The sequence below is a fragment of the Bidens hawaiensis genome, unplaced genomic scaffold (genome assembly GCF_021521415.1).
Source record: "Bidens hawaiensis isolate Kalapana, Puna unplaced genomic scaffold, B.hawaiensis_p1.1 tig00005523_1, whole genome shotgun sequence".
NCBI classification, from domain to species: domain Eukaryota; kingdom Viridiplantae; phylum Streptophyta; class Magnoliopsida; order Asterales; family Asteraceae; genus Bidens; species Bidens hawaiensis.
Window position 1 is genome coordinate 535,129 of NW_027491356.1, and position 26,046 is coordinate 561,174.

The 26,046-nt window shown below is 41.2% G+C and overlaps 1 protein-coding gene and 1 non-coding gene across 2 annotated transcripts; one reads left to right on the plus strand and one right to left on the minus strand.

Annotated features, from left to right (window-relative positions):
* Window positions 1–10,400: 10,400 nt before the first annotated feature.
* Window positions 10,401–11,336, minus strand: LOC143630043 (uncharacterized). Its single transcript, XM_077099151.1, has one exon. The coding sequence runs from the start codon at window positions 11,334–11,336 to the stop codon at window positions 10,401–10,403; it is 936 nt and encodes a 311-aa protein (XP_076955266.1).
* Window positions 11,337–12,444: 1,108 nt separating this feature from the next.
* On the plus strand, window positions 12,445–12,550 carry LOC143630087 (small nucleolar RNA R71). Its single transcript, XR_013153094.1, has one exon. It is a non-coding gene; the product is annotated as a small nucleolar RNA R71 (small nucleolar RNA).
* The last annotated feature ends 13,496 nt before the right edge of the window (window positions 12,551–26,046 follow it).

Sequence of the window (26,046 nt, forward strand, 5' to 3'; positions counted from 1 at the left end):
TCGTACTTCGTTTCGGCTGAACAGAATTGCATAGCGACGGTCACAAAACATGCACCAACAGACTCCCCTTTGACCGTTGCTCTCAATTCTAACAAACACAAAAGATCATCTGTTACAAAACATGCACTAACAGACTCCCTCTTAACTGATGATCTTCTGTTTGCTCTTCAACCAGCCGTGTCTGAAACTGTCTTGTAGCTTCACAAATCTACCAATCACCCAGCGTCTTCCATATCCGATCTCCCCTTCAGTGTAAGCTTCTCCGACTATATAGATTGAGGTCTTTGAAATGCATGCATCCCCGTGCCTAATTGATCATCTCAACCAATCACGTGAGTCCTTCTGACTTCACCAACACGTGAAGTTGGGCTCCCTCCACAACTTCACCAACACGTCGGCATACGTTAAGGTTTAATCTTCAACTACTCAATATCAAGTGATCAATTTCATCACAAAACAACCTTGACAGAATCTAACACACATGACCATTACTTAATCCGAAGCATCTTCAATCACCAGGGATAACGATCAAGAACATAAACACTTTAATTCCCGATTAAATCCAACTTGTTCCAGAATTTTCACTTTAATAAATAAGCATCACGTTTCAGGATCTAATTCTCGAACGCCTTGAAAATAACATAAATAATATGCTCTGACCGCAATCCAGTAATGACGAAAGCCTTCAGTTCAATTTGACTTTCTTCAGCTGGTCAACCTCGAACAACAACTATTTCATTGCCCACAAACACCCAAATATGTGTCAATATCCAGTTTCAATCAATATCCCATTCACAAACTCAACTCCATATCCAGAGTTGACACGTATTTGTTCACACGTAAGACCAAGAGATTACAAGATTCACTCGTTGACGGAACAACGTCTTCGGTCTCACAATAATCGTGTACACCTGGCCATACAGACGAAAACTCTAAACACTTTTTTTTTTTTTTTAACTTCGCCTAAAGTCAACTTCGCTCCTCCTTAACTTCGCCTGTCCATAACTTCGCCTGTCCAAAACTTCGCCTGACAGATAACTTCGCCTGAGATAAGCGAACTTGTGAGGTAGGCGAAGTTGTGAATAACTTCGCTTAACCTTATATCTTCGCCTAAACCCTAAAATTTAAGCGACAACTTCGCCTGAACCCAATAACTTCGCCTGCGGTGCTGATCGGCCAGAAACGATCAGAAACGTGCCAGAAACACCAAAACGCAGATCTCGAACCATAGCATAAGAGCCTAAGGCTCTGATACCACTTGTAAGTTCCCCGCGGGGTCGTCGCTGATCGATACGAGATCCGCACGAGGTCTAGGAGTGCGGAATCCTCCTAGACTCGTTAATGGTGTAGAAGACGAAGAACTCGATTACACACAAACAAACATACGAACAAACACACGAATAAACACACGAATGGGATAAACAAATCTGCAGATCTTTTCATATAATCAAAACCACGTTACATACCGAACATAAACAGAAACACGGCCGACCCGAGGTGAGCTCTACCTCGGGCCGTCCCACACGGCTCTCCCTCTCGGTTTCTCTCTAGACAAATAAACTGATCACTCAAAACTCTAACTTTCTGGATACACCAAACCTAAACAAGACACACACACACACACACACACACACACACACATATATATATATATATATATATATATATATATATATATATATATATATATATATATATATATATATATATATATATATATATATATATATATATATATATATAAACTTCACGGGCTTGGGCCTGTAGGCGAAGTTGTTATAACTTCGCCTAAGGCGAAGTTGTTATAACTTCGCCTATGGCAGAAGTTGTTACAACTTCGCCTATGGCGAAGTTGTTATAACTTCGTACTTCGTTTCGGCTGAACAGAATTGCATAGCGACGGTCACAAAACATGCACCAACAGACTCCCCTTTGACCGTTGCTCTCAATTCTAACAAACACAAAAGATCATCTGTTACAAAACATGCACTAACACATGCACAGGCTGGCATGGGCATGTTATTTTGAATTTTCTCGGCAATAGGTCATGCACTTGATTGTACTGGTGAAACTCCCAGGAAACACGACCCTGCACGGGCTTGCATGGCCGTGCAGGTCTGGCAGAATGCTGTATTTTATCCCCGAAACGCCCTCTTTTCATGTTTTCTTTGTCGGGCGAACTCCAGGACCTGCAAATTCACAAATAACTCAAATAAGTACTAAAAACAATGAATTTGCATGGAGTTCGGCATAAATATGAGAATAATTTAATGCAATGAGATATACACTTTGTATTACATCAAACATACCCACACTTGAACTTTGCTTGTCCTCAAGCAAATGAAACAAACTCCACAATAGCAATAATAACCCGCAAGCAATAATCATTCAATTCTTTAATAGATCAAGCAAGCATTGTATATGTATCCAAACAAGCCTAATAAGAATTAAGACATAGTCTAGAGAACATTACAAATTGTCATCACATTCCTACCTTGCAAACCTCACAATGTTCACTCACACACTCGGCTATATTTAGTGATCATGCGTGTAATAGTGCATGTTGAGAACACTCGATGCCAAGACGATGACTAAGCAAGGAATAGGCTTGTTTAAGGGTCAAATCAAACCGACACATACATACTTGAGGGTTGTAATTTGGCTTAGGATTAGGGTAAGGAATTTTTGGGAAAAGTGGCTAAACGGCTTGAAAATTCGGAACTAAGTTAGCTATAAAACGAAATCTAACTAACTAAACAGTTTAAACGGGACGAGAGCTAAAAAACCAAAAATTGCTCTTTGAAATCACGTTTCACCTAATATATGATGAACTAACTTCTTATTTTTCTCTTCTTTTCTTATAAGGATTGTTTTTTGCCAACTAAACTTATAAACTTTACATACAAAATTTTCACTTTGGGAGATAGCATTGTGCTTCTAAAGTTCCCAAGTGATAAAAACAACACAAATGAAATACAAAAATAAACTAACTAACTTAGCCGAATCGGATTCTAACCAAAAATGGGTGAAAAACAAAAGGCTATATGGCTAAGTGGTGATAAAATATGGCCAAATAGAAAAACACGGGAAAAGGCTAAACATGGGCTACTAAGGGAATAATGTGTGTAAGAGAGAGAACAGAAAACTCCCCTGAAAACCGCAATGCTGCCAGACTAGAGACCAGGGAGGGTCAAACAGTGAAGACCTGGCAATGCCAACTGTGCAGATAAAGATCCACCTGCAAGGTTAAAGAAAGACAAAACAAACCACACCAAACAACACAATACACCCATAATCCATCACATACCATCAATCCATATAACATCCAACATCAACCCAAATCCACAAGAAAATAAAACAGTCTACAAATACAAAATAGAAATAAAGTCACACAAGTCCTAGAATAAAACAACAGAAACAAAATACTAATCTCCAATGTCATCAAACGCCGAACCAGACGGACCCGCATCCTTGTTCGCGAACAAGTTGAAGCCGTAAGGATCTGCAATAGTATACGGATCGGGAACAGTGAACTGGCCAGGCTGCACGAGTGGGCTCGGAAGGGGGTCAACAAATGGGTCGGGCTGGGAAAACTGCACATCAAAGGGCGGTGGCTGCTCGCCCGCAGAATGACTCGAAGAAGCGCCGTACCAAGAGGGCGCAGCCGGGACCGTGAAGCCTCTATGGGCCGCCTGGGCCTGTCCAAAAGCATATACCCATTCAAACCCACGACGAGTGTACTCCGCGATGTAGTCAAGCAGGCCCAGCTAATCGATCTGCTCCACCGTGAACTGCTGCTGGGCGACCTGGAACTGCTCCTGGTTGAGGCTGAACTGGTCAAACCTCTGCCATAAATGCTCATAATCCAGCGGTACTTGGTGTGGTTGTGGCTCCTCCTGATCGTGATCTGGCATGTCAACATCATCAGTAGGGGGCAGCGAGTCCCAAATGCGACCCCGCCTATCAATCAATCGAGTCTGGTTCCCGACTTCCCTCACAATCCTCATCGCCCGGAGCTGAGTTGTCACAACCCAATCTAAGGCGGAAATGCCGGGGCGTGATCCGATTGCTCACAGCTCGAAGATACTATCATAAAAATAAATGACAATATCTAATTAATTATTTTGTTCAAAAACACACACAATAATCAAATACAACGAAACAATTCAAATAAATAAGTACAATAATGTAAATTTAAGTTTGTCTTCAATATAACCCTAAGGTCTTTCTAAGTGTCCATCCTTCAACTCAGGCAACCTGCATATGCGTAGAAAATGGAGTTTTATCAACAAATATGTTGAGTAAGATGATCATCAATTTTGACACAACAAATAGTTATATAATAAATAAATAATAAATGATAAGTGTTAAATGCGCAAACCAATCTATGTGGTAATAATCAATCAAACCTTAACAAACCAAAACCAAGTTGTACTCGTGCGCCAATGAATCGTTGCCAAGCGGATCAGGCATTGATTACAATGACTAAATTGTCGGTTTACCTTCGCCAAGCGAATCGGGCTCCGGTTACTAAGACGATCGTATGATCATACTAATGAGAACCCTCTTCAAGGGGATATGTTGGACCTCTCCAAAACGTTGTCAAGTAAACAATTAAACATGTAGCAATTAGCAAATAGCATTCAACTGATATTCACACAATAATTATGTTTGCGATTTTGAGTATATATATAGAATAGAAAATATGAGTAAGTACGCATATGTCCCCAAAACATTAGAAAACAGTGTATAAAACGGGGAATGATCAAACTCACCTTAGATTAAAGGCAAGTGAGTATAATTAAGAATAAGCGAGTCAACAGATAAGCGAGTCGTCCAATGCGTGTCAAACGAGATAACTTATCAGAACCTGAAACTTTGTGATATGAAACTATAAATAAAAATGAACTTAATGCCGTTGGAATCAATCCAAACGGATGAATAGAACTCTAGTTATGTTGAATTAAACATTTAAGCGAGCTGGTACTCACTAGAATCTGAACAGCAAGTCGGAAGTCGGGTTTTGGGCAGTAGCCTTAAAATCACGTTATGAGAATAAAAGTCTTATGGACCAAATGTTGAATCCGACCAGAAGCATGAGAAAAAGTAAAGTCAAACTTGTTGACTGTTTTGCCCTTTAGCGGGTTTTAAGTGAATTGATTAGTCAACACCCTTCAATCACCGAAATTGATTGAAAGGTTATTGAATAGGGAATATGTATGAACGATTTTACAGTTTACAACTTACCCAGAAAGTGAAAGGAATGATGAGAAACGGAAGTCAAAGGTCCTAAAGCAAGCAAAGTCAACGATCAAGCCTTGTATCTTTAACGAATATGCAAAAACCGAAGGGTTTACGAGATGGCAGAGGCTAGTGACGGCTGGAGGAGGTGTATTATAGTTAGATTAAAGTTTACAGCAGATGTTTAATGGTCATTTATATAGGAAAGGCTAAACCGAACTAATTATAGGCTTTTTGGCCCTGTTTAAGCAAGTAAATATGTTTTAAAGGAAAGAATCATGAAAATATTCATAAAGATCTGATATTAGGCAGTAAGAAACGAATTGGGAATGATATTTTAGTTGTATGATGTTTACTTGGTCCTTACTTCTCTCAAACATGCCAAAAATACGCGATTTTATACCTTAAACGAGTTAACGAACGAAAACGAACTACATTCTGGTGCCGACCATCCAAGGCGCCGCGCGGCGGGGGCATGGAGGCTGCCCACGTGGCGCTCCGGTGGTGAGTAGGATAGAAGTTTCATTTTTACACTTTAGGTCCTTGTAGTTTAATAAAAGGTCGTTTATTGAATATTTTATAGTTAAAGCAAGAAATGAACATTAGGGAAAAGTATAAGGGTATAAAATGAACATACCAAATCTTAAATACTTGTAAGTGTTTAATTTGATTAAAAACAATTATCTAAAAATATTCTCGGGTCGGGTTATGTGTTAACAATTACAGGTTCGAAAAATCCGAGATGTTACTTGAGTCAGCCCATAGGAATCCCCTCACCCATACGTGTCAATCGGCTAGCAGATGGCAAATCTATCACTCCTAACTGGTGGTCCAGCTCAGTGATGAGCATACCCGCGCAAATGGAGCTGCCCGATGTCGAGCCACCCACCCGACTAAAACACTCCGCCACACTAAACCCTAGGTTACAGTCGTGACCATCAATGATACATACAAATGAAAGAGGTTTTCGGGTCACGACGTTACCCATGCTATCACCGCGGGCTCCAATGCAGTATAATATAATGTGGTGCAGGAGGCGGTGAAGCGGGTCTAGTAGTAGAGTGGCCTTAGAGGATCGGCCATCATGCTGCAAACCTGTAACCTGACTCCAAAAAGCAAGTCGCACCTCGGTGCTCGGAAAATCCCGCAGGCCATCAAATAGCTCCGTTTCTATTTCCTCGTCCGTGTACAATCCCAAAGTGCTGGCGAGGGTGGCAAGGGACCAGAGGTGCCACTTACCCCCCCAACTTGAAACGTAGCCCGCAATTACTGTCGTGAGGGTCGTTGATCAATGGGTACATAAAAGAGGAGGCTAGAAACTCAAGGATGAGCTAGGTAGACTGGTCGCCAGATGGCTAAAAGACGCCGCCATGGCTCAGTGAGCAAAGCATCGAAACGCTTATGCTAGTTAATGTGCTCGATCGTCTCATAACATGGAACACGTCCCAAAACGAATTTGTCTTTTCTAGTCCACAACTCACCGAACCGTCGATGGGCTGCCTGACTCCTGCCGCTGCTGCCTGCGAACTGGCAAAATGGGTGTCTGCGGCCTGACATCTGACAAACAAGGGAATGAATCAGCACAACTAAACAAAAGGAAACAAAAAACGGATCGATCGACTATTTGGCATGGTCATGCCGGAAACAGTGCAAGGCAGTGCAGACCGACCGGACCATGCAGGGGGCTTCAGAAAACAGACTGGTTGATCGGAGAGATTCTGGCCGGAAAAAACGACCTCGCACGGCCGTGCAGGCCCGTTCCGGCGGTCGTGCAACAGTTGCATAACAGTACCGGCGGTGGTTTGTGGCCGGAAAACAACCCAATCGAACAAATCCAAAATCATGCCCAAAATAGTCAAATACAACCCTAAAACTAACCACTCCAATAAGAAATTAGGGCAAATCCAACCCAAAAGTGATTGGATTGAAAAAGCCTCAAATCCCTCAAGAACAAATCCTAAAATCAGAAAGAACAAGGAAAAGTAGGATGGAAAGGAAGATTAAACATACCTTTGGTGTTAAAATCCGAAAAGAAATATGAGATTCGGGGGAAAGGGGGTCTGGATCGGCGGTTTGGGAGAGTGGAATGGATGAGAATGGGGGTAGGTGGGTATAGAATTTGTTTAAAAACCTGATGCACGGTACCCGAGGTGTTTCGCACGGCCGTGTGGGACCGTGCAGGAGACCGTGCAGTGTTGTGCAAAACACCATTTCCATTCTACCAACTTAGCAGTACCCCACTCAACTCCAAACACCAAAATGGTTCCTGATTTTGACCATTATGAGCCCTAACCCAAAATCTCTCACTCACAAAACGGAACCGGAAAGCAACAAAGGTAAGCATAATTTCAAAAACAACTAAGAATAAAACAAGCACACAAAAATCTACAAAGTTCCTAAACATGCTAAATTGACGGAGTCGATAGCTAGCCTCACACTCCCCACACTTAGGTCATGGGGTGGAGGTCAACAACCTCCAGTACTGTCTCAACTGGCTCACCCAAGTAGTGTTTCAAACGGTGATCCGTCACCTTGAAGATGCATCCATCCTCATGGCCAATCTCAATGGTACCGTAGTCAAACACCTATTTCACACTAAAGCCACTGGACCATCGGGCTTTCAATTTCCTGGGGAATAAACGAAAACGAGAATTATAAATCAAAACACGATCGCCCAATTGGAATTCTTTGTGGTCCTTCAACCGGGTGTCATGAAGCTTTTTTATCCTCTCTTTGTAAATTCTCGAATTCTCATAAGCTTGGCCTCTCAATTCCTCAAGGTCATGTAACTGACCAAACCCGTTTTTACCCGCGCATGCAAGATCAAGATTCGCACTTTTCAATGCTCAATATGCCTTATGCTCGAGTTCAACAGGGAGATGACACGCTTTCCTGTGCACCAATTTAAACGATGTCGTCCCAATCGGTGTTTTGTAGGCGGTACGGAAAGCCCACAGTGCGTCATCCAATTTCTTGGACCAATCCTTACAGTTCTGCCTACCGTTTTCTCCAAGATCCTCTTGATGCCCTGATTCGTGACTTCAACCTGCCCGCTCGTCTGCGGGTGATATGGTGTAGAGAAGCGATGATGGACACCATACCGGGATAATGCCTTTTCCAACCGGGCATATAGAAATGCGTCCCTCGGTCACTAATCAGTGCTGTGGGGGCACCAAAGCGGGAAAACAACTTCTTCGAAAACTTCACCACCGACCTAGCATCATTTGTGGGCAAGGCTTGCGCCTCAGCCCATTTCGAAACATAATCAACAGCTACTAGAATGTAACAGTGGCTGAAAGAATTCGGGAAAGGTCCCATGAAGTCGATGCCCTACACATCGAAAACCCCACAGACCTGAATCGGTCTCTGAGGCACCTCATCTCGTGATGAGATGTTGCTCGCCCTCTGGCAAGCATCACAAAACTACACCATCTCATGAGCTTCACGGAAGATGGTTGGCCAGAATAAACCGGCATCAAAGACCTTCTTTGCCGTGGACATGGCTCCATGGTGTCCTCCGGTCGGGCCCTGATGGCAGTGTTTTAAGATATTTCGAGCCTCATCACCATACACACACCTACGCACGAGCTAATCGGCACCAACACGAAACAAATAAGGATCCTCCCAAAAGTAATGCTTAACATCAGAAAAGAATTTCTTCTTTTTCTGGGGAGTAAGAGCCTTAAGCACGATCCCACTAGCAAGAAAATTCGTAATGTCAGCGAACCAAGGATGATCCTCATCCCGCGTCATTTATGTGGACCCCCACTTGTTTAGATGAAGCTAAGCACTCAAGACGGGAAAGATGATCGGCCGTGACATTCTCAGCACCCTTCTTATCACGGATCTCAATGTCAAACTCCTGCAGCAACAAAATCCAACTAATAAGTCTCGGCTTCGCATCTTGTTTACTGAAAAGATAGTGAAGGGCCGCATGATCCGTGAACACAATGGTCTTAGAAAGGACAATATAAGACCGAAATTTATCGAATGTGAAGACAACAGCTTTCAGTGGTCATGTAGTGCTCCTGCGCATCATTCACTGTCCTACTCGCATAATAAATCGGAAGAAAATGCTTATCCCGCCTTTGACCTAAAACCGCCCCGACTGCATAGTCACTCGCATCATACATCAACTTGAAAGGAAGGGCCAGTCGGCGGCAACCATGATAGGGGCATTCACCAATTTCTCTTTCAACAACTCGAACGCCTGAAGGCATTCGGAGGAGAAAACAAATGGGGTATCTTTCTCAAGGAACTTCGTCATCGGGCGGGCAATTTGGGAAAAGTCCTTTATGAATCGCCGACAAAATCCCGCGTGACCAAGATAACTCCTAATAGACTTCACTGAGTTTGGTGGCGGGAGCTTAGAAATGGTATCAATTTTGGCTCGATCAACCTCAAGCCCCGCCTGTGAAATCTTTTGCCCTAACACAATGCCTTCCTTCACCATGAAGTGGCATTTATCCCAATTAAGCACAAGGTTGGCTTCCTCACAACGAGCCAACATTCTCTCTAAATTTCTCAAACAACGATCAAAGGAACTCCTGAAAACAGAAAAATCATCCATGAAAACCTCCATGGAGTCCTCGATGATATCATGAAAAATCGCCACCATCCATCTCTGAAACGTGGCTGGGGCTTTACACAGTCCAAAGGGCATCCGCCGGTAAGCGAATGTGCCATAGGGACATGTGAATGTCGTCTTCTCCTGATCCTCAGGAGAGATGGGATTTAAAAGTATCCCGAGAAACCGTCAAGAAAACAATAGTACATCTTTCCCGACAGTCGCTCCAACATCTAGTCAATGAAGGGGAATGGGAAGTGATCCTTCCTCGTGGAATCGTTGAGTTTGTGTTAATCAATGAAAACTCTCCATCCCGTGACAGTACGTGTGGGAATCAACTCGTTCTTCTTGTTCACAACAACCGTCATACAGCCTTTTTCGGGACGACCTGCACCGGGCTCACCCATCGGGAATCAGCGATCGGATAAATCAATCCAGCATCGAGAAGCTTAATGACCTATTTCTTCACAATGTCTTGCATATTAGGGTTGAAACGCCGTTGGTGCTGCACCACCACGGGTTTAAACTCCTCCTACATCAAGATATTATGGTTACAATAGGATGGACTGATCCCTTTAATATCCATGATCTTCTAGGTGATCGCGTGCTTTTGCCTTTTGAGAACCCTGAGCAATTTAACCTTCTCCTCACTCGACAAACTCGCAGAAATGATAATAGGAAGGCGGGAGCCATCCTCCAAAAAGGCATACTCCAAATGGGACGGGAGTTCCTTAAGCTCGATAGATGGTGGGTCCAAAACAGAAGGTTTCACCTTAGGCTCAGCAACGCGATCAACATCCTCAATACTCTCTAAACACTCAGGAAGCTCGTGGTCAACACCACAGACCAACTCCTCAAATAGAGGCCCACTAACCAAGTCAGAAACTCCTCTAACATACAACTGAGTATCCAAAGAGTACTCCTCACATGTGTCCTGTATGTGCTCGCAAACGCAAGATACGATGGTATCAATGTAGAGCACGTCATCATGATCATGTGGATGGCGCAAGGATCTCCCAATATCAAAGGTCACCTCCTCATCTCCAACTCTAAGAGTGAGTCTGCCGGTGCAGACATCAATGATAGCTCTAGCAGTGGCTAGGAAGGGACGACCTAAGATGAGTGGTATGTTTTTATCCTCATCCATGTCCAAGATCACAAAGTCAACAAGAAACACAAATTTGTTGATTTTCACAAGCATATTCTCAACTATACCTCTTGAGTATTTCACCGAGCGGTCGGCAAGCTGGATGCTCATGCGAGTAGGCTTAGGCTCACCTAGGTCTAGCTTTGCAAAAACAGAATAAGGCATCAAGTTTATGCTAGCACCTAGATTGGCTAAAGCGTTAGTAACCGGCAAACTACCGATCAAACATGGAATGGTAAAACTGCCCGGATCATTCATTTTTTTGGGCAATTTATTCTGAAGGATCGTAGAACACTCCTCATTCAAAGTCACACAAGAAATCTCCTCTAATTTCTTCTTATTCGAGAGGACCTCTTTCAGAAACTTAGCATACTTAGGCATTTCTTTCAATGCATCGAGAAACAAAAGATTAATGTGAAGCTGCTTAAAAAGCTCTAAGAATTTCCCGTACTACTCTTCCATCTTCTGCTTCTTCAAACGGCCTGGGTATGGAATGGGAGGAACATAAGTCCTGACTGGCTCACTGGTTTGTGCGGTACTTTCTGGGATTAACCTCGGGTGCACCTAACCAGGAGTCTCAGTCTCGATCTCATCTTCAATCGGTTTTGGTGTGGAAACCGATGCATCAACAGGAATGGTGGATCTACCACTCCTTAGGGTAATATCCTTAGCCTCGGCATTCGGATTAATCTTAGTGTTACTCGGAAGGCTACCCTATGGTTTCGCAGAGAGGAGCTGAGCAATCTGTCCAACCTGGTTCTCGATGGTCTGAATGGATGCTTTCTGATTCCTCAACTCGAGATCGTGTTTCTGGAGAGTCTCATCAATCTTAAGGTTCCTCTGTTCAGCCTGTTTGTTTGAGGTATCTGTTTTAGCCAAAATCTGAGTCAAAAGATTTTCAACCCCCCACTATACTGACCACTACTGCTGGAACCCTGAAACTGAGGCTTTTGCTGGTAAGATTGATTCTGGAGTTGACTCTGGTAATTTGGATTTTGGTCAAACCCTGGTGGGATTTTGACTTTGATTTTGATTTTAAGAGCCACCATTATCTTTCCAACTGAAATTGGGGTGATTTCTCCATCCCGGGTTGTAGGAGTTGCTGTAGGCATTGTTTTGGCGACCTATAAAGTCAACATCCTCCACCACCATGGCTTGCTGGCACTGATTGGTCTGGTGTTTCCCGTCACACACCCCACAACAAGAGCTAGATTTGGCAAGATCGGATTGCAATTGGTCAAATCTTTTGGTCAAGGCTTCTAACTGGGCGGAAACAAGGGTATTATAATCGACATGGTGAACACCCTTAGTGGAAGGAATACTACGAGACGGATTATATGCGAAACTCTTCTTAGAAGCTCTCTCCAAGATGTTCAACGCCTCATTTGGGGTACACCTACCGAAATCTCCTCCCGCAACCTGATCAACGGCTTGCTTCTGTGCTCCGGATAAAGCATCAAAGAACGTACGACACTGAAGTCCGCGACTCAAACCGTGATGAGCGCATTTTCTCAACAAAGCCTTGAACCTCTCCCATGCAGCATGAAGTGACTCGTCATCATCAACACGAAAACCAGTAATGTTTGCACGATATTTTGCAGTTTTATCGGGTGAGAAGTACTGAAGAAAAAACTGCTCAACCAATTGGTTCCAAGTGGTGATGGAACCGGAAGGGAGTAACTCTAACCACTCCAAGGCAGCCCTGCGAAGTGAGAACGGAAAAATTCAGAGTCTCATGGCATCGTTCGTACACCCCTGAATTTTGAATTTCTCACATAATCGAAGGAAATGCGCAACATGAGGATGAGAGTCCTCGTTCGAGAGGCCATGGAAAGAAACGGAATTTTCGACCATATGATTAATACTCGACTTATCTCGAAACTCACGGTAATCTCGGGCTCCCTAAAACTGTTGCCACAACCATCAAGAGACGGTGTGGCAAAGTCATCCATGCGACCTTGATTGTTCGGATCCGCCATCTCTTGAACCTCTACCTCGGGATTCGCGTAGTCCTCCACAACTTCGTTTTTAATGAACTTGGTGATCTCGCGTGCTCTCCTCCTCAAACCTTCTCGAAGATGTCTCTCGGGTTTAAAAAGGGGGGAAACACGCTCAGAACCGGGTGTGGTGGATATGCATCACCTGAAAGAAACACGGAATGGAAACAAACAAGACACGGAAAACTACCTAAATATATAACTAAAATAAAATAAAATAAAACAAGATGAATAAAAATGAAATAGACTAAAATAACATAGAGCAAAAATATCAACAAGGCAAATCAATTACTCGTATCATTTTCAAAAGTAAAAAACGGCGCCAAAAACATAACATATTCGAATATATATATAAAATTCGAATAAAAGTTTCACACAACTCGGGTTTTAAAAATGGTTTTCACCAACAACCAAACCACACATGAAAGGCAAGTGTACCTATCGTTTGTAGCGAAGTATCGTTAAGAACCGAGTGTCAATCCATGGACACGCCAACTTTTGATACTAAATCTTTGTAAATGATTAAACCGAACAAATAATCTAAGTGAGTTTTCAATTAACAAACTAGCATACAACAACAACAACAAAGCAAATAAAATGTAAATAACAATCAATCCAAACAAGGCTACTTAGACTATGCATCCACTTAAACTTAGTGACATAATGACAATGATAATGGCAAACATCATGAATTAAGCATCAATATCAAATTCCAATCAGGGCAACCTAATACTAACAACAAATATGATGATGGGTGTTTTTCAAGATTATAACCATAGATTAGTAAGTTTGTCAAAACTAACTAATCTCATAATTAAAGGAAAGCTAGCATGAAAACAACAAACTAACCACCTAAAATCATGTAAATTAGACAAGCTCAAGAACACTAGTTAAACACATCAATCTTTTAATTAGCTAAATATGAACTAAGGATTATGGCCTTAATCTCTAGCAAACATCAACCAACTCAAAGAATCATGTTATCACCATACAATTTTCCAATATCAAGTGATAGGTTTCATGCTTGTTAAAATTCATAAACAAGTTAATTTCTATTAGTCATTCCTAACTTAATGATATAAACAAAGTATGCATACACAAACTAAGTTCATAAACAAATACTCAACACATAGTTTTCCAACATATTATGGTTAAGCATCTATCAAAATAACAAGACTAGGAATTAAAACAAGCAATCAACCATTAAACTCTATTCAAGAACATGTCATAAACTTGAAGAACACCAACTTGACAAAATCATGCATAGATAAATATCACATAAGCAAAAGTTTCAACATAATCTAAGTAACAAGAGTATTTAGCCCATAAGGCTTCATACAACAATCAAAATCAAAGTAATCTTACAAATCATTGTCAAGAACAAAAGATTGCAAACTAGGATGAATGATGATTGCACACTTGAAAGGATGATCACACAAAGATGGAAGCCTTGAATTCTCTCTTGCACACACACATTAATTTTCTAGCAAATTCAGAGAATTCCCATAAGGCTCCACACCACAAATAAGGATAATGGATGTATATATATGCTGTCTGGACGTCTGGCACGGGCCCATGCACGGGCTTGCACGGTCGTGCCTCGATATGGAAACTTAACCCCTTGCTTTAGTCTGACCAAAAAGTCAGGTTTCTCTGTTCTGGAACGGGCTTGCACGGGCTTGCACGGCCATGCACGGGCTTACACGGGCTGGCATGTGCATGCTATTTAGAATTTTCTCGGCAGCAGGTCCTGCACTGGCTTATACTGGTGAAACTCCCGGGAAGCACGACCGTGCACGGGCTTGCATGGCCGTGCAGGTATGGCAGAATGCTGTATTTTGTCCCTGAAATGCCCTCTTTTCATGTTTTCTTTGTCGGGCGGGCGCCCGGACCTGCAAATTCCCAAATAACTCAAATAAGTACTAAAAACAATGAATTTGCATGGAGTTCGCATAAATATGAGGATAATTTAATGCATATACGATGTACACTTTGTGTTACATCATATTTATTTAGGTTATCTATGATGATTCTCAAGAACTTAATGTTTAATTTCAGTTGCATAATCTATTTTGTCCTCTCGAGATGCCTGTGAAGAAGAAAGATAAGGTGTTTACATCAATGATCAAGGGGTTAAAGAAGTCACCGCTAGAGTATGCTATCTCTGCCAACCCCGCCATTTACAGGAAGTGGGTTATGCAGATTTTGAAGTAAATAAAGGCCAAAATTTCTGGAATCAAAGAGAGATCGACCTGACAACTGGAAAAAAGGAGAATAATGTGGAGATATGCGGCTCCTAAAGACAGCCGACTCATTTATCATGGTGAACCATTCACTCCAAACCTTTTCCAAGACTTCATCAGCTGGGAGTTGGATAATACAACGGGTGAAGCCGTCATACATTGCAAGAATATGCATGAACTTCGTGTATTTAACAAGCACGAGCTGATGGGGCTAAGCAAGGAAGATATTTTGAAGCTCTACAACTCGCACTGCCCACGTTTGAAGACTTTGGCCGTTAGAACACCGATCGAATAGTTGAGGCTTTCAACAAGTTTGTCAAGAGACTTGTTGAGATTCCACTACCCAAAGACGACGTTCTAGAGTATGACACAGACGACTTCCAATACTAAAGACTAGAGGGAGATTGTTAGGCCCATTTTGTTAGTATTGAGTTTTTTGTATTGTTAGTATGTATTTTGGCCTTATAACTTGTTTTTATATGTATTTGGGCCCAAGGCCATGTAAAGAAGCCCATTGGGCATGTAATGTTATGACATGCATTCTCATGCATACATCCTATAAATTGGGAAGCATGCCATGAGAACACAAGCTTTTTGTTCATGTTCTTATCTTCCTATTCTCTCTATCACTCTTACTCAAAAATCCGAACATAAACATATGATCCGAGACCAAGGTGCCTTAGTGTGATATTCCGCTAACACTAAGTTGGTTGACCCAAGAATAGTTGTTAGATCCGGCCCCTAGTGGACCTATAGTTCCCATTTCTCCAAGATTTACAAAATAAACGTAGTAAGTACGTAGTACACCGACTAAAAGCAAAAACAGAAAGAAATACACAATCCTAATAATAATATAGAATATTAGACCTACATCGGCCAACGAATCTATTCTGTTGGGCCTTTATACATATTTCGTCGGGCCTTCATATCTACTCCGTCGACCAACATATCTATTCCTGCAGCCTTTATATCTATTCCATCGACCAACATATCAATTCTTCTGGCGGGCTTCACATCTATTTCGTCAGGCATTCGTATATATTCCGTCGGACCTTTGTATCAGGAGCTGGAAAATACGAAATACATTTTCATGGCATTTCGTTCAAAGATGACCAAGGTTTTTTGAGATTACAAATGTTGTGACCTGATCGTAGAAAAAGGTATAGATAATGTGGCAGCAGATAAGGATGGGATGTAAACCACGAAGACGGAAGAAGGGGTGGTGAAGATGAAGAGGGAAGATGGGGTTGTCAAGACGGAAAGGGAAGTCGGGGTGGTCAAGACGGATGAGGAAGATGTGGCGCCGAAGACGAATAAAGATGTTGGGTCGGTGAATATGGAATAGGATAGTTGGTTGTAACACCTTGGCTTATAGCGGAAACGCATGAGTGTAACGTACATATTGCTCAAAACACACGTGACACTATTAAGTGACAATATTATCATTAATCAATTTAAACATCAAGTACACAAGTTCGTAAACAAAGGAATACATTTTATTATAAGAAAAATTGAACAACTTGTCAATTTATTAATATAACCTAAGTACTAGTGTCTTCTCCAATGCATCATCATCTAATGACTGTCCCTGTAGCATATATATAAAATACATGTCAACTAAACAAATATTTGGTGAGTTCACACAAGTTTTGTGTATATATTATAATAAAACCATACAATTCCATGTCACATGTGTAAAAATCGAGCAAGCAAAGTCCTTTCCAGTTGGTAACAACCAACATACTCGGATAATGAGACCATTTTCCACCCATAACAAAAAGGTCCTGGGTGCAAAAGAGGGGGGGGGGGGGGCGTATGATTATACTTATTGAGACTACAACGTGCAAGTAAGATTTGATCAAATAATCATGTAAGTCCCGTGGAGGATCTTTCAATATGATATCAACTTATCTTGATGTTGGTGCGGAAATCCAACACAAGATGATTTAAGAACAAATATCAAGAAGACACAGAACACAAAGGACTGCTTCAAAACACACGTTATTATTAACGGCGGGTGCTTAAGCACTATGCTTACAATACTCGTCTGATACACCAATGATACTAGACGGCCAAAACCACCAACTGAACCAACCAACCAACCCTAAACAAAGAGATCTATATATAAGGTAGCTAACATACTAGCCCAACAAGAGCCCAAAGCCCACCGAGATCCATCATGATCTCGGTTTACATAGAAAACACAAAAACAAGCCTAACTAAGTGCAAACCATCAAGTATAGACCCAACAATCTCCCCCTTGGTTTGTAGCTTAGTTCTTTAATCGTACTCCATAATATCAACATCAGCATCCTTTAGACCACCTACCCAATTACCAGTTCTGATAATAGAAGCCACCATTTTGGTGTATTCCTTTGCAGCAGTTTCAAAGATTGGATCAGCAATGATTTGAAGTCTTTTGAGGGTCTTGATATCTCGTTCTCCAAGCTTGAGCAAATCCTTTGGATCAACAAATCTGTATTGCCCCTTACCCTTCTGTAAACGTATGACGACTGTAGTAGTCATACTGTCGAACATCCAGAATCTCATATTCTCTAAAGTTCCATCAGGTATTGCATCAGGTACAGGAATATGAGTAGCCTTCTTTGTTGCAGGCCACATCACGTTTACCATGGTTTTTCCTGTCTTTGGATCCTTTAAACCTTTAGCTTTCTTCAAGAATGATTCGACAGTTGTCATCTTTGGAAAGCCTCTATCCACTTGGCTCCTGAGGAAGTTCCAGAAGTCAATTCCTCTTTTATCATTAGTTAGATTGTGCAATGATGAATTGATGAGGTCACTAAGATCCACCTTTGTCCAAGATCCAAAATCTTTCATCTTCTTGTAGTACTCGGTGTTCCCAGACCTTCGTTTAACCCACCACATATTCTTTTCAGCATCAAATCCCCAAGACATAACCCCAGAATGATCACCATATTTATCTGAAAAGCTTTTTTCAAAACTAACAACAAATCTATCAGGATGATCAGAGGATTCAACATTCTGATTTGAATTCTTCATAATCATAATCTTCTTTTGGAGTCGATCCGACTTCTCATCTGTCATTGGAGGTGCAGACATGTATTGTTTCAATGTCTCGGATTCATATATGTTTTCAACAGGACGACCACCAGAACTGCCACCTTGATCTACATTGGGAGTCTTTGAAGTTACATCAGCACTACTCTTGAATTCATCTCCAAATTTATGAACAAGTTTTTGTTGGAGGTCTAGATATATAGCAGTTAATTCTTCCATACCAGACTGAAGCTCTTTAATCTTGGAATCTTTATAAGTGTTACTAGCTTCAAGTTCTTGAATACGTACGTCTTTGACAACTGAGTCTTGTTCAAGCTCAAAGACTCGACGTTGCAAAGCTTGGACGTCTACTGGTTCAGCTTCCAGTACGAACCCCTTTCCCTTATTCTGGAAAAATTGTTCCTGCATAGCAAGAATATGGGCAATCTTCTCGAAGGCACTGGAGCTTGACTGACCCTGATTGGTGGGGTCGGATGATCCATATGGAATATCAGTATGTGGAAGATCGGCCTCAAAGTCAAACTATTGAGCTATATCATCAAATATCTGTTTCTGGGTTTGAGGCTCAGCATTTGATGGACTTGAAACAACATGAGTCTTAGGAACTGCTAACTCTTGTTGTTGTTGTTGGCTTGTTGTTGGTGTTGTAGGTACATTAATCAGAACGCCTGATCTTGGATCTTTCTTTCTTCTTTTTCGTAGAACTAGATTAGCGTCTGATTCTCCTAGTACATCTTCATCTTGATTTTTCAGCAACTATTTGAGGAGGCTTCAAAGCAGTTGACTAAAGTAAATCTTTAAACTTCTCAAAGTCTAGTAACTGTTCAGCAGTCGGAGCAGTCTCCGTGTCATGGTGTTCGGACTCCAACTGTTGTACAGGAGTCTCCTCATCTTCATCAGAAATAATCTCAAAAGCAGTAGTACGCCTCTGAATTGGCGCCACATGCTCTTCAGCAACCTGAGCTGTCACCGGTACAGTCTCTGTTTCAGCAAAGCGGCCGAACTTAACTAGCTCATGAAGGCCTTGATAGACGACCTTTGCCCCTTTTCTTGATTGCTTCATCAACCCAAAGGTATTTGGTCCCATTGACTTCATATCCAGTGTCTCAACAGATCTAACAAGGTCAGTGTAATGTGAATCAAAGATCATCTGTAGAAATCGAGGATACATAAGAAACATCTCTTTCTTCTTTCCATTCAGATTGCTCAACATCTCATCGAAAACGAACTTGGAATAGTTTTAATTCCAATCCATGATCAGAGCAACAATGGCCGACATCTGCGTGTGGTAATCTCATCGGAACCCCCTTTTCTTCCCGACACACACGTAAAGAATGTGTGTATCAGAAATCTCCAGTACGGGTGGAATAACTTCTTGATTGCAGGAGGGTAGGATCCCTCGTAGCCCATTCTTGTAAGGACCTCAGAAACAACAGTAGTCGAGTACTCTGTTGGGTAATCAGGTTGATCCCCAAATAAAAGCACTTCACGTATAATGGCCTCTGTGATGACGACCGGCTTCTTTTGCACTTTGGACTCAATACACACAACTCCACCTGGTCCTCGCGGGTTGATCGAAGCATTGTTCCAGAAGTCCGTGATAATTTTCTTGCAAATGACAGAATTTTCTCGTAAGTCGTGAGAAATCCTTCAAGTATTGAGGCAAACGATCATGGACTTGAACTCCTTGTGTGCTGGAGGAGGATCAAACAAATATCCAGCTATATTGTGAGTATCAACGAACTTTAGAGGAGCTTGATCAGCCATTACTGCAACAAACGAGTCAAGTTAGTAAATGTTTACGCAACTTGAATGACAATCATGAGTTTAAGAACACCAATTTTAATTTCTCAAACATCAGAGACTAATTGTGACAAAAAACAAGTTATAAGGACTAAAACGAGATTTATTTATGTATTTTAATAGTTTTCGGTCCAAGGTGGCTGTTTTCTGTCCATGTAAAGAGATTTCGGTCAAAGTATGGAGTTCTCGGTCAAAGAAGGCATGATCTCTGTCCAGTCCCACCGAGAACAGGGGTTCTCGGTCAGGGACAAGAGATCTCGGTCAACAAAAGTCAACCGAGAACCCTTAGTTTGACCATGGGTTTTCGGTCAAACCGCCAATGAGACAAAAAAAGGAAACTCTTTGAATTCAGCCTAGAACTCCATGTCATCCCTTCCAAATAACCGAAGTCTCCAATCCACCATGGAACCTGTAATAAGCTCTTAAGACCACCACAGTGGTAACATGTTGCATCCTCGATAGATCTCATACCTGTACTCGAACGCAAAGAAACTAAAGCGCGAACAATCTAGATTAGGATACTAAAGTATTAGGGTTTTCGGCCAGATGGGTTTTCTTCAGAGAGAAACAATCTTTGAAAGTAATAATAATAATTGAGTTGGAAAACCCTTTATATTCCAAACTTCATGGGCCGAGAGCCCTTAGGGACCAAGAAAAACCCAACCAGACGAGCCCAGAATACAAACTTTGGCCCAAAACCAAATTATAAGATGACCAGATGCAATCCCAAGGCCCAAAGTAGTTTTCCAATATTAAAGTAAGCCCAATTTGAGCACATGTTTCGAGGAGAGTAGCTTCAAGATGAAAACAAAAATTAAAAAATAATAAACTTAAACAAACAACAGCACGAAACACAAGTCTTCTAGATATTTATCTAATTTGGGATCAAATTTCAGTTTTGCAAAAACGCCACTTTTTGAGAAAAGTTCCGAACATGGAATCATATTGTTTAAGGTGCTGTCACAAGGATTCATATTCAACATTATTATGACACAAAGAGACAGGCTGATAGCAGGTATACCGAACTTAGCATGATTTTCATTGCATCAGTGATATCGATTAGGTTCAGTTCGGCATAAAGCTTAGATGGACATCACTCATGGACCTGTGATGCCTCCTCTCTCTTCTCAAAGCGTATTTGGCTTTCCCCAGATCACCCCATTTTATTCCAACCCCCTAGTTCTTGATCAAAAGTTTATGGATAACAAAAATTTTTAGGCTTAAGGTTGAACTTTGGACTTACAAGCCGTCCGGACTTACAGGCCTTTCATTCAGAGTGTTTAGGACTTACTTGAGTGCCCCACCCTTGTAGTTCTAGTATGACCTTTTAAGCCCTTCAAAAACTAATTTGTTTAAGAAATATATATACAGATAATAACACATTAAAAATTTATAAATTTTTTTTAATGATAAGCAAAGCAATACAATATTTTTGGTGATCAAGACACTAACGGGCTCGTGTATGACTGGGTAATTGCTTTTCTGCCTATCCTTTGGAGAGATGTATATGAAGGCATGCACATTTCTTCAAAATGACTCTCTACAGTAAGTTTAGCAATTTTAGTTTATATCACTTCAACTTTTACGCATCATGGAAAGCTACCATACAAAACAGTGATTGTTCTAGGGCCTTTTAAGCTTAATAACTTCACCCGCTAGACACACAAAAACAAATTATCTATCATTTTCCAAATGTTGGATCAATTTTCATTTGAAAATAATTTTAAGCTTCATCAAGCTGTTAACTGAATAATCATATCATTTCCTAGAAGACACACATGTTAAGAACTCAGTCACCCCGGTCACTCTTTAGCTTTCAGGTAAATGGCTATCCCGTATGACCACAAGTGGTTAACAGGACCAAACACATGAGAATACGTGTCCCTCCAACTTGGAATTACCGACATAATTGTATGTGAAATAATTCAAAACACAAAACACGTCACAATCACCCCGAATGCTTTCAGTCTTTAGATAAATGGCTATCCTGTGAATCTACGAGTAGATTACCGGACTAAAACATATACACGTATATGCAGTCGACATAATTTTAAGCAAGAGTGAATATAAACAAACACACACTATTTTTTACTTTTTGATTCACACACACTTTTTTTTTTGCTTCTTGATTTTTATAAAATGATAAAAACGCACACACTATTTTTTACCTTCACTATTTTTGACCTATTGATTTTTCTCCCCATAAATATATGTACAAATTTATACCCAAAAAGACTCAAGCCTCGAAACGAAGCATTTTAAGAAAATTCACAAGCACATTAAATCTGGCTGTTCTGACCGGTTTTGTAAATAAGTCTGCCACATTGTTATTAGTGTGAAGTTGCTCAAGATGAATCAATTTTCGGTCGTAACAGTCACGAATAAAATGTATTTTAATATCAATGTGCTTGGTTTTTGAATGTTGAACCGGATTCTTAACAATTGCTATGGCAGCATCATCATCACAAAATATAGGGGTGTCAAGAAATTCCAACCTGTAGTCCAGCAATTGATGTTGCATCCAAATAACCTGTGAACAGCAAGCTGACGCAGCAACGTACTCCGCCTCGGAAATCGAAGTAGACACTGTTTGTAGTTTCGTGCACTGCCATGAAATGAGACGATCTCCTAAAAATTGGCAGCCGGCAGATGTGGATTTCCTGTCAATGTCATCTCCACCATAATTGCTATCAGCAAAAGCATAAAGATCAAATTCTGAGTTTTTGGGATACCAAAGACCTAACTTCAGTTGTACCTTCAGATATCTAAAAATGCGTTTAACAAGAATTAAATGAGTGAATTTTGGATTAGCCTGGAAACGATCACATTGATAGACTGCAAACATGATGTCGGGACGACTGGCGGTGAGATACATCAGAGACCCGATCATCGATCGATAGTACGTTTGATCTACGGGACTCCCTTCAGGATCAGACGACAGAAGAGGCCTTTCTGCCATTGGAGTGGTGGCACTCTTGGAATCTTGAAATTCAAATTTTGCAAGCATATCTTTAATGTACTTTCCTTGATGCAGCAAAATTCCCGTCGAGCTCTGACGAGTCTGCAATCCAAGAAATGTTGTCATCTCTCCCAACGAACTCATCTCAAATCTCTTCTTCATAACCTCTTCAAATTCTGAACACAGTTCAGCACTAGTAGACCCAAAGATAATATCATCCACATAAATCTGAACCAGAATCAAATCTTTCCCGACGGTCTTAAAAACAGAGTTTGATCAATGGTCCCTCTTGTATAGCCATGACCCAGAAGATGTGCCGTCAACGTAGCATACCACGCCCGAGGAGCTTGGTGAAGACCGTACAATGCTTTATCCAATTTGTAGACATGATTAGGATTCTTAGAGTCTACAAACCCCAGTGGCTAATCCACATAAATCTCTTCCTTAACTTCGCCATACAGAAACGCGGTCTTAACATCCATCTGATATACCGTGAAACCCATGAAAGACGCATAAGCCAGAAAAATCCGAATGGCCTCAAGTCTAGCTACAGGAGCATATACCTTGGTGTAGTCTAAACCTTCAACCTGAAGAAAACCACGAACAACTAATCGTGCCTTGTTTCTAACAATAACTCCCGTGTCATCTTGCATATTTCGGAAAACCCATCTCATATCTAGTGCTTTCTTTCCCTCTGGCAGTTCAACTAACCTCCACACTTTCAATTTATCGAACTGATTCAACTCTTCGTGCATGGCATCCAACCAACTTGGTTTTAGAAGAGCCATTTCCACCGACTTCGGCTCAATCTGAGAGATGACACAAGAAAACAAACAACTGTTTATGTGTCATGTCTGACTTCTGGTGGACACACCTGTCTCAAGAGGGCCGATAACATTCTCAATAGGATGATTTCGTTGAGTTCTTGTCGGAATCGGCTGTTCGGGAACATCTCCAGTAGGGGATAAGTTTGATAAATTTTCATCAACTTCAGTGAGGGGATTCTTCCATCCAGAAGTCGTTGTACTGTGTGAGTACGAAGTGCTGGCAACGTATTCATTTGGAATGACATCGGGAAACAAGGTGCTCCTGAAGATTTGACGAATAGGACTCTCCCCCTCAACTGTTGAAGCGTTTTCTGAAGAGTTTGGAGAATACACAGTTTCCGTAACTTCTTTCGGCTGACTGACGGACGCGGGTGGGTTGTCATCAAGTGGTTCTGTGACACTGCATGTGGGTCTTCTTTCTCAGTATCTGTTGTAGCACCACCTGAAGTTTCTGTGTTGATGACCGGAAACACATTGAACGCTTTGAAGAGTTCATTGTAATCAAATAACCAGTCCGGACCAACACGAGCATCAGTCTCGTTTTCTTCCAACCAACGAACATCAAAGGATTCTAGAATCTGTTTAGTTGACTTATTGTAGACTCTGTAGGCGGTGTGACCAGCATACCCAACAAAATAACAATCATCAGCTTTGGCCCCAAACTTCGGAGTAGACTCGAGATTCAGTAGAGTACACGGACAACCAAAAGCTCTGAAGTGTGCAACAGTAGGCTTATGACTATATACGATCTCATATGGAGTTTTCATTTGTGATTTGTTAATCATCACCCGATTCTGAACATAACAGGCTGTGTTGATGGCTTCTGCCCAGAAGAATAATAGCAGTTTAGAATCACACATGGTCCTTGCCGCCTCGATAAGAGTCTTGTTTTTCCTTTCAGCCACACCATTCTGCTGAGGTGTCCGAGCTGAACTGTATTGACGGAGCACCCCCCCCCCTTCTGAACAAAAATAATTCAATGATGTATTCTTGAATTCTGTACCATTGTCAAGACGAATTCCTTTCAGTTTCAGATTCAGCTGATTTTCCATAAGCACCACAAATCTCTTGATCAGTTCTGCAGTTTCACTCTTATTTGACAAGAAAAACACCCAGGTAAACCGTGAGTAGTCATCAGTAATAACGAGACAATAAGAGCTGCGAGAAAGACTCAAAACATGAACTGGACCAAAAAGGTCCATATGCAATAGTTAAAAAACTGATGAAATGGTATTAATCAATTTTGGCTTATGAGTTTTTCGATTATGTTTACCCAAAGCACAAGCCACACATTTTTCAATAGTAACAAAATCTTTAACGGGTAATCTACGTACCAAATCATTCTTAGCAAGACAATTCAGATTTTTCGTATTAGCATGATCAAGACGACGATGCCAAAGCATGGCATTATGTTCAGACACTTTTGAAAACAAACAGGTTATTTCATCAGGAACATTTTTGTTCATGTCGATCACGTAAGCATTATCTTTTCTTTGTGATCGAACAAGAATCCAGTCTTTTGGTATAATGATACCAGGTTTCAAAATCAAGCACTCTTTCTTAGTAAAATGAATTGAAAACTCTTTATCACACATCTGTGACACGCTCAACAAACTGTACTTCAGCTCTGGAACAAAATTAACATTTTCGAATTTTAGAATACCGTTACTTACAGTACCCTTCTGCGTGATCTTCCCTATTTCTCCACCCGCAAAGGACACATACCCACCATTAAAAATTTGAATGTCGTGTAGCTGGGAAATGTCTCCTGTCATGTGCCTAAAACAGCCACTATCAACATACCAAGGTCTGATGATATTCCTCCATAGCTGCTCCTGCACGAAGTGCGGGATTAATTAGACTTTAGCACCCAGCCCATAGTAACACTGGGTACACCTGACTCATCTACATTCGTTACGGACTGCCATGACATATCTTCTCGATTATCTAAAATGGAAGAAGAAACCTTCTTTACCGGAGACTTAGGCATCCATTTATGTTTACCATTGTAAGATTTACTGTTGTTCGTATGAATGGATGGTTCAGTCTCTGGTTTGCGTGTAGAGGGAACAGACGAATTGTTCTCCTGACAGGCCGTGATTTAGAAATCGAGTTAGTTTTTGAAGTCGAATCATGGTTTCTATCACTTCTACTAAACATGTTAGGCTTGGTCTGATGAGGACGAAACCTACCAGATTTGTTCTTGTTCCAATCACTGTCAAA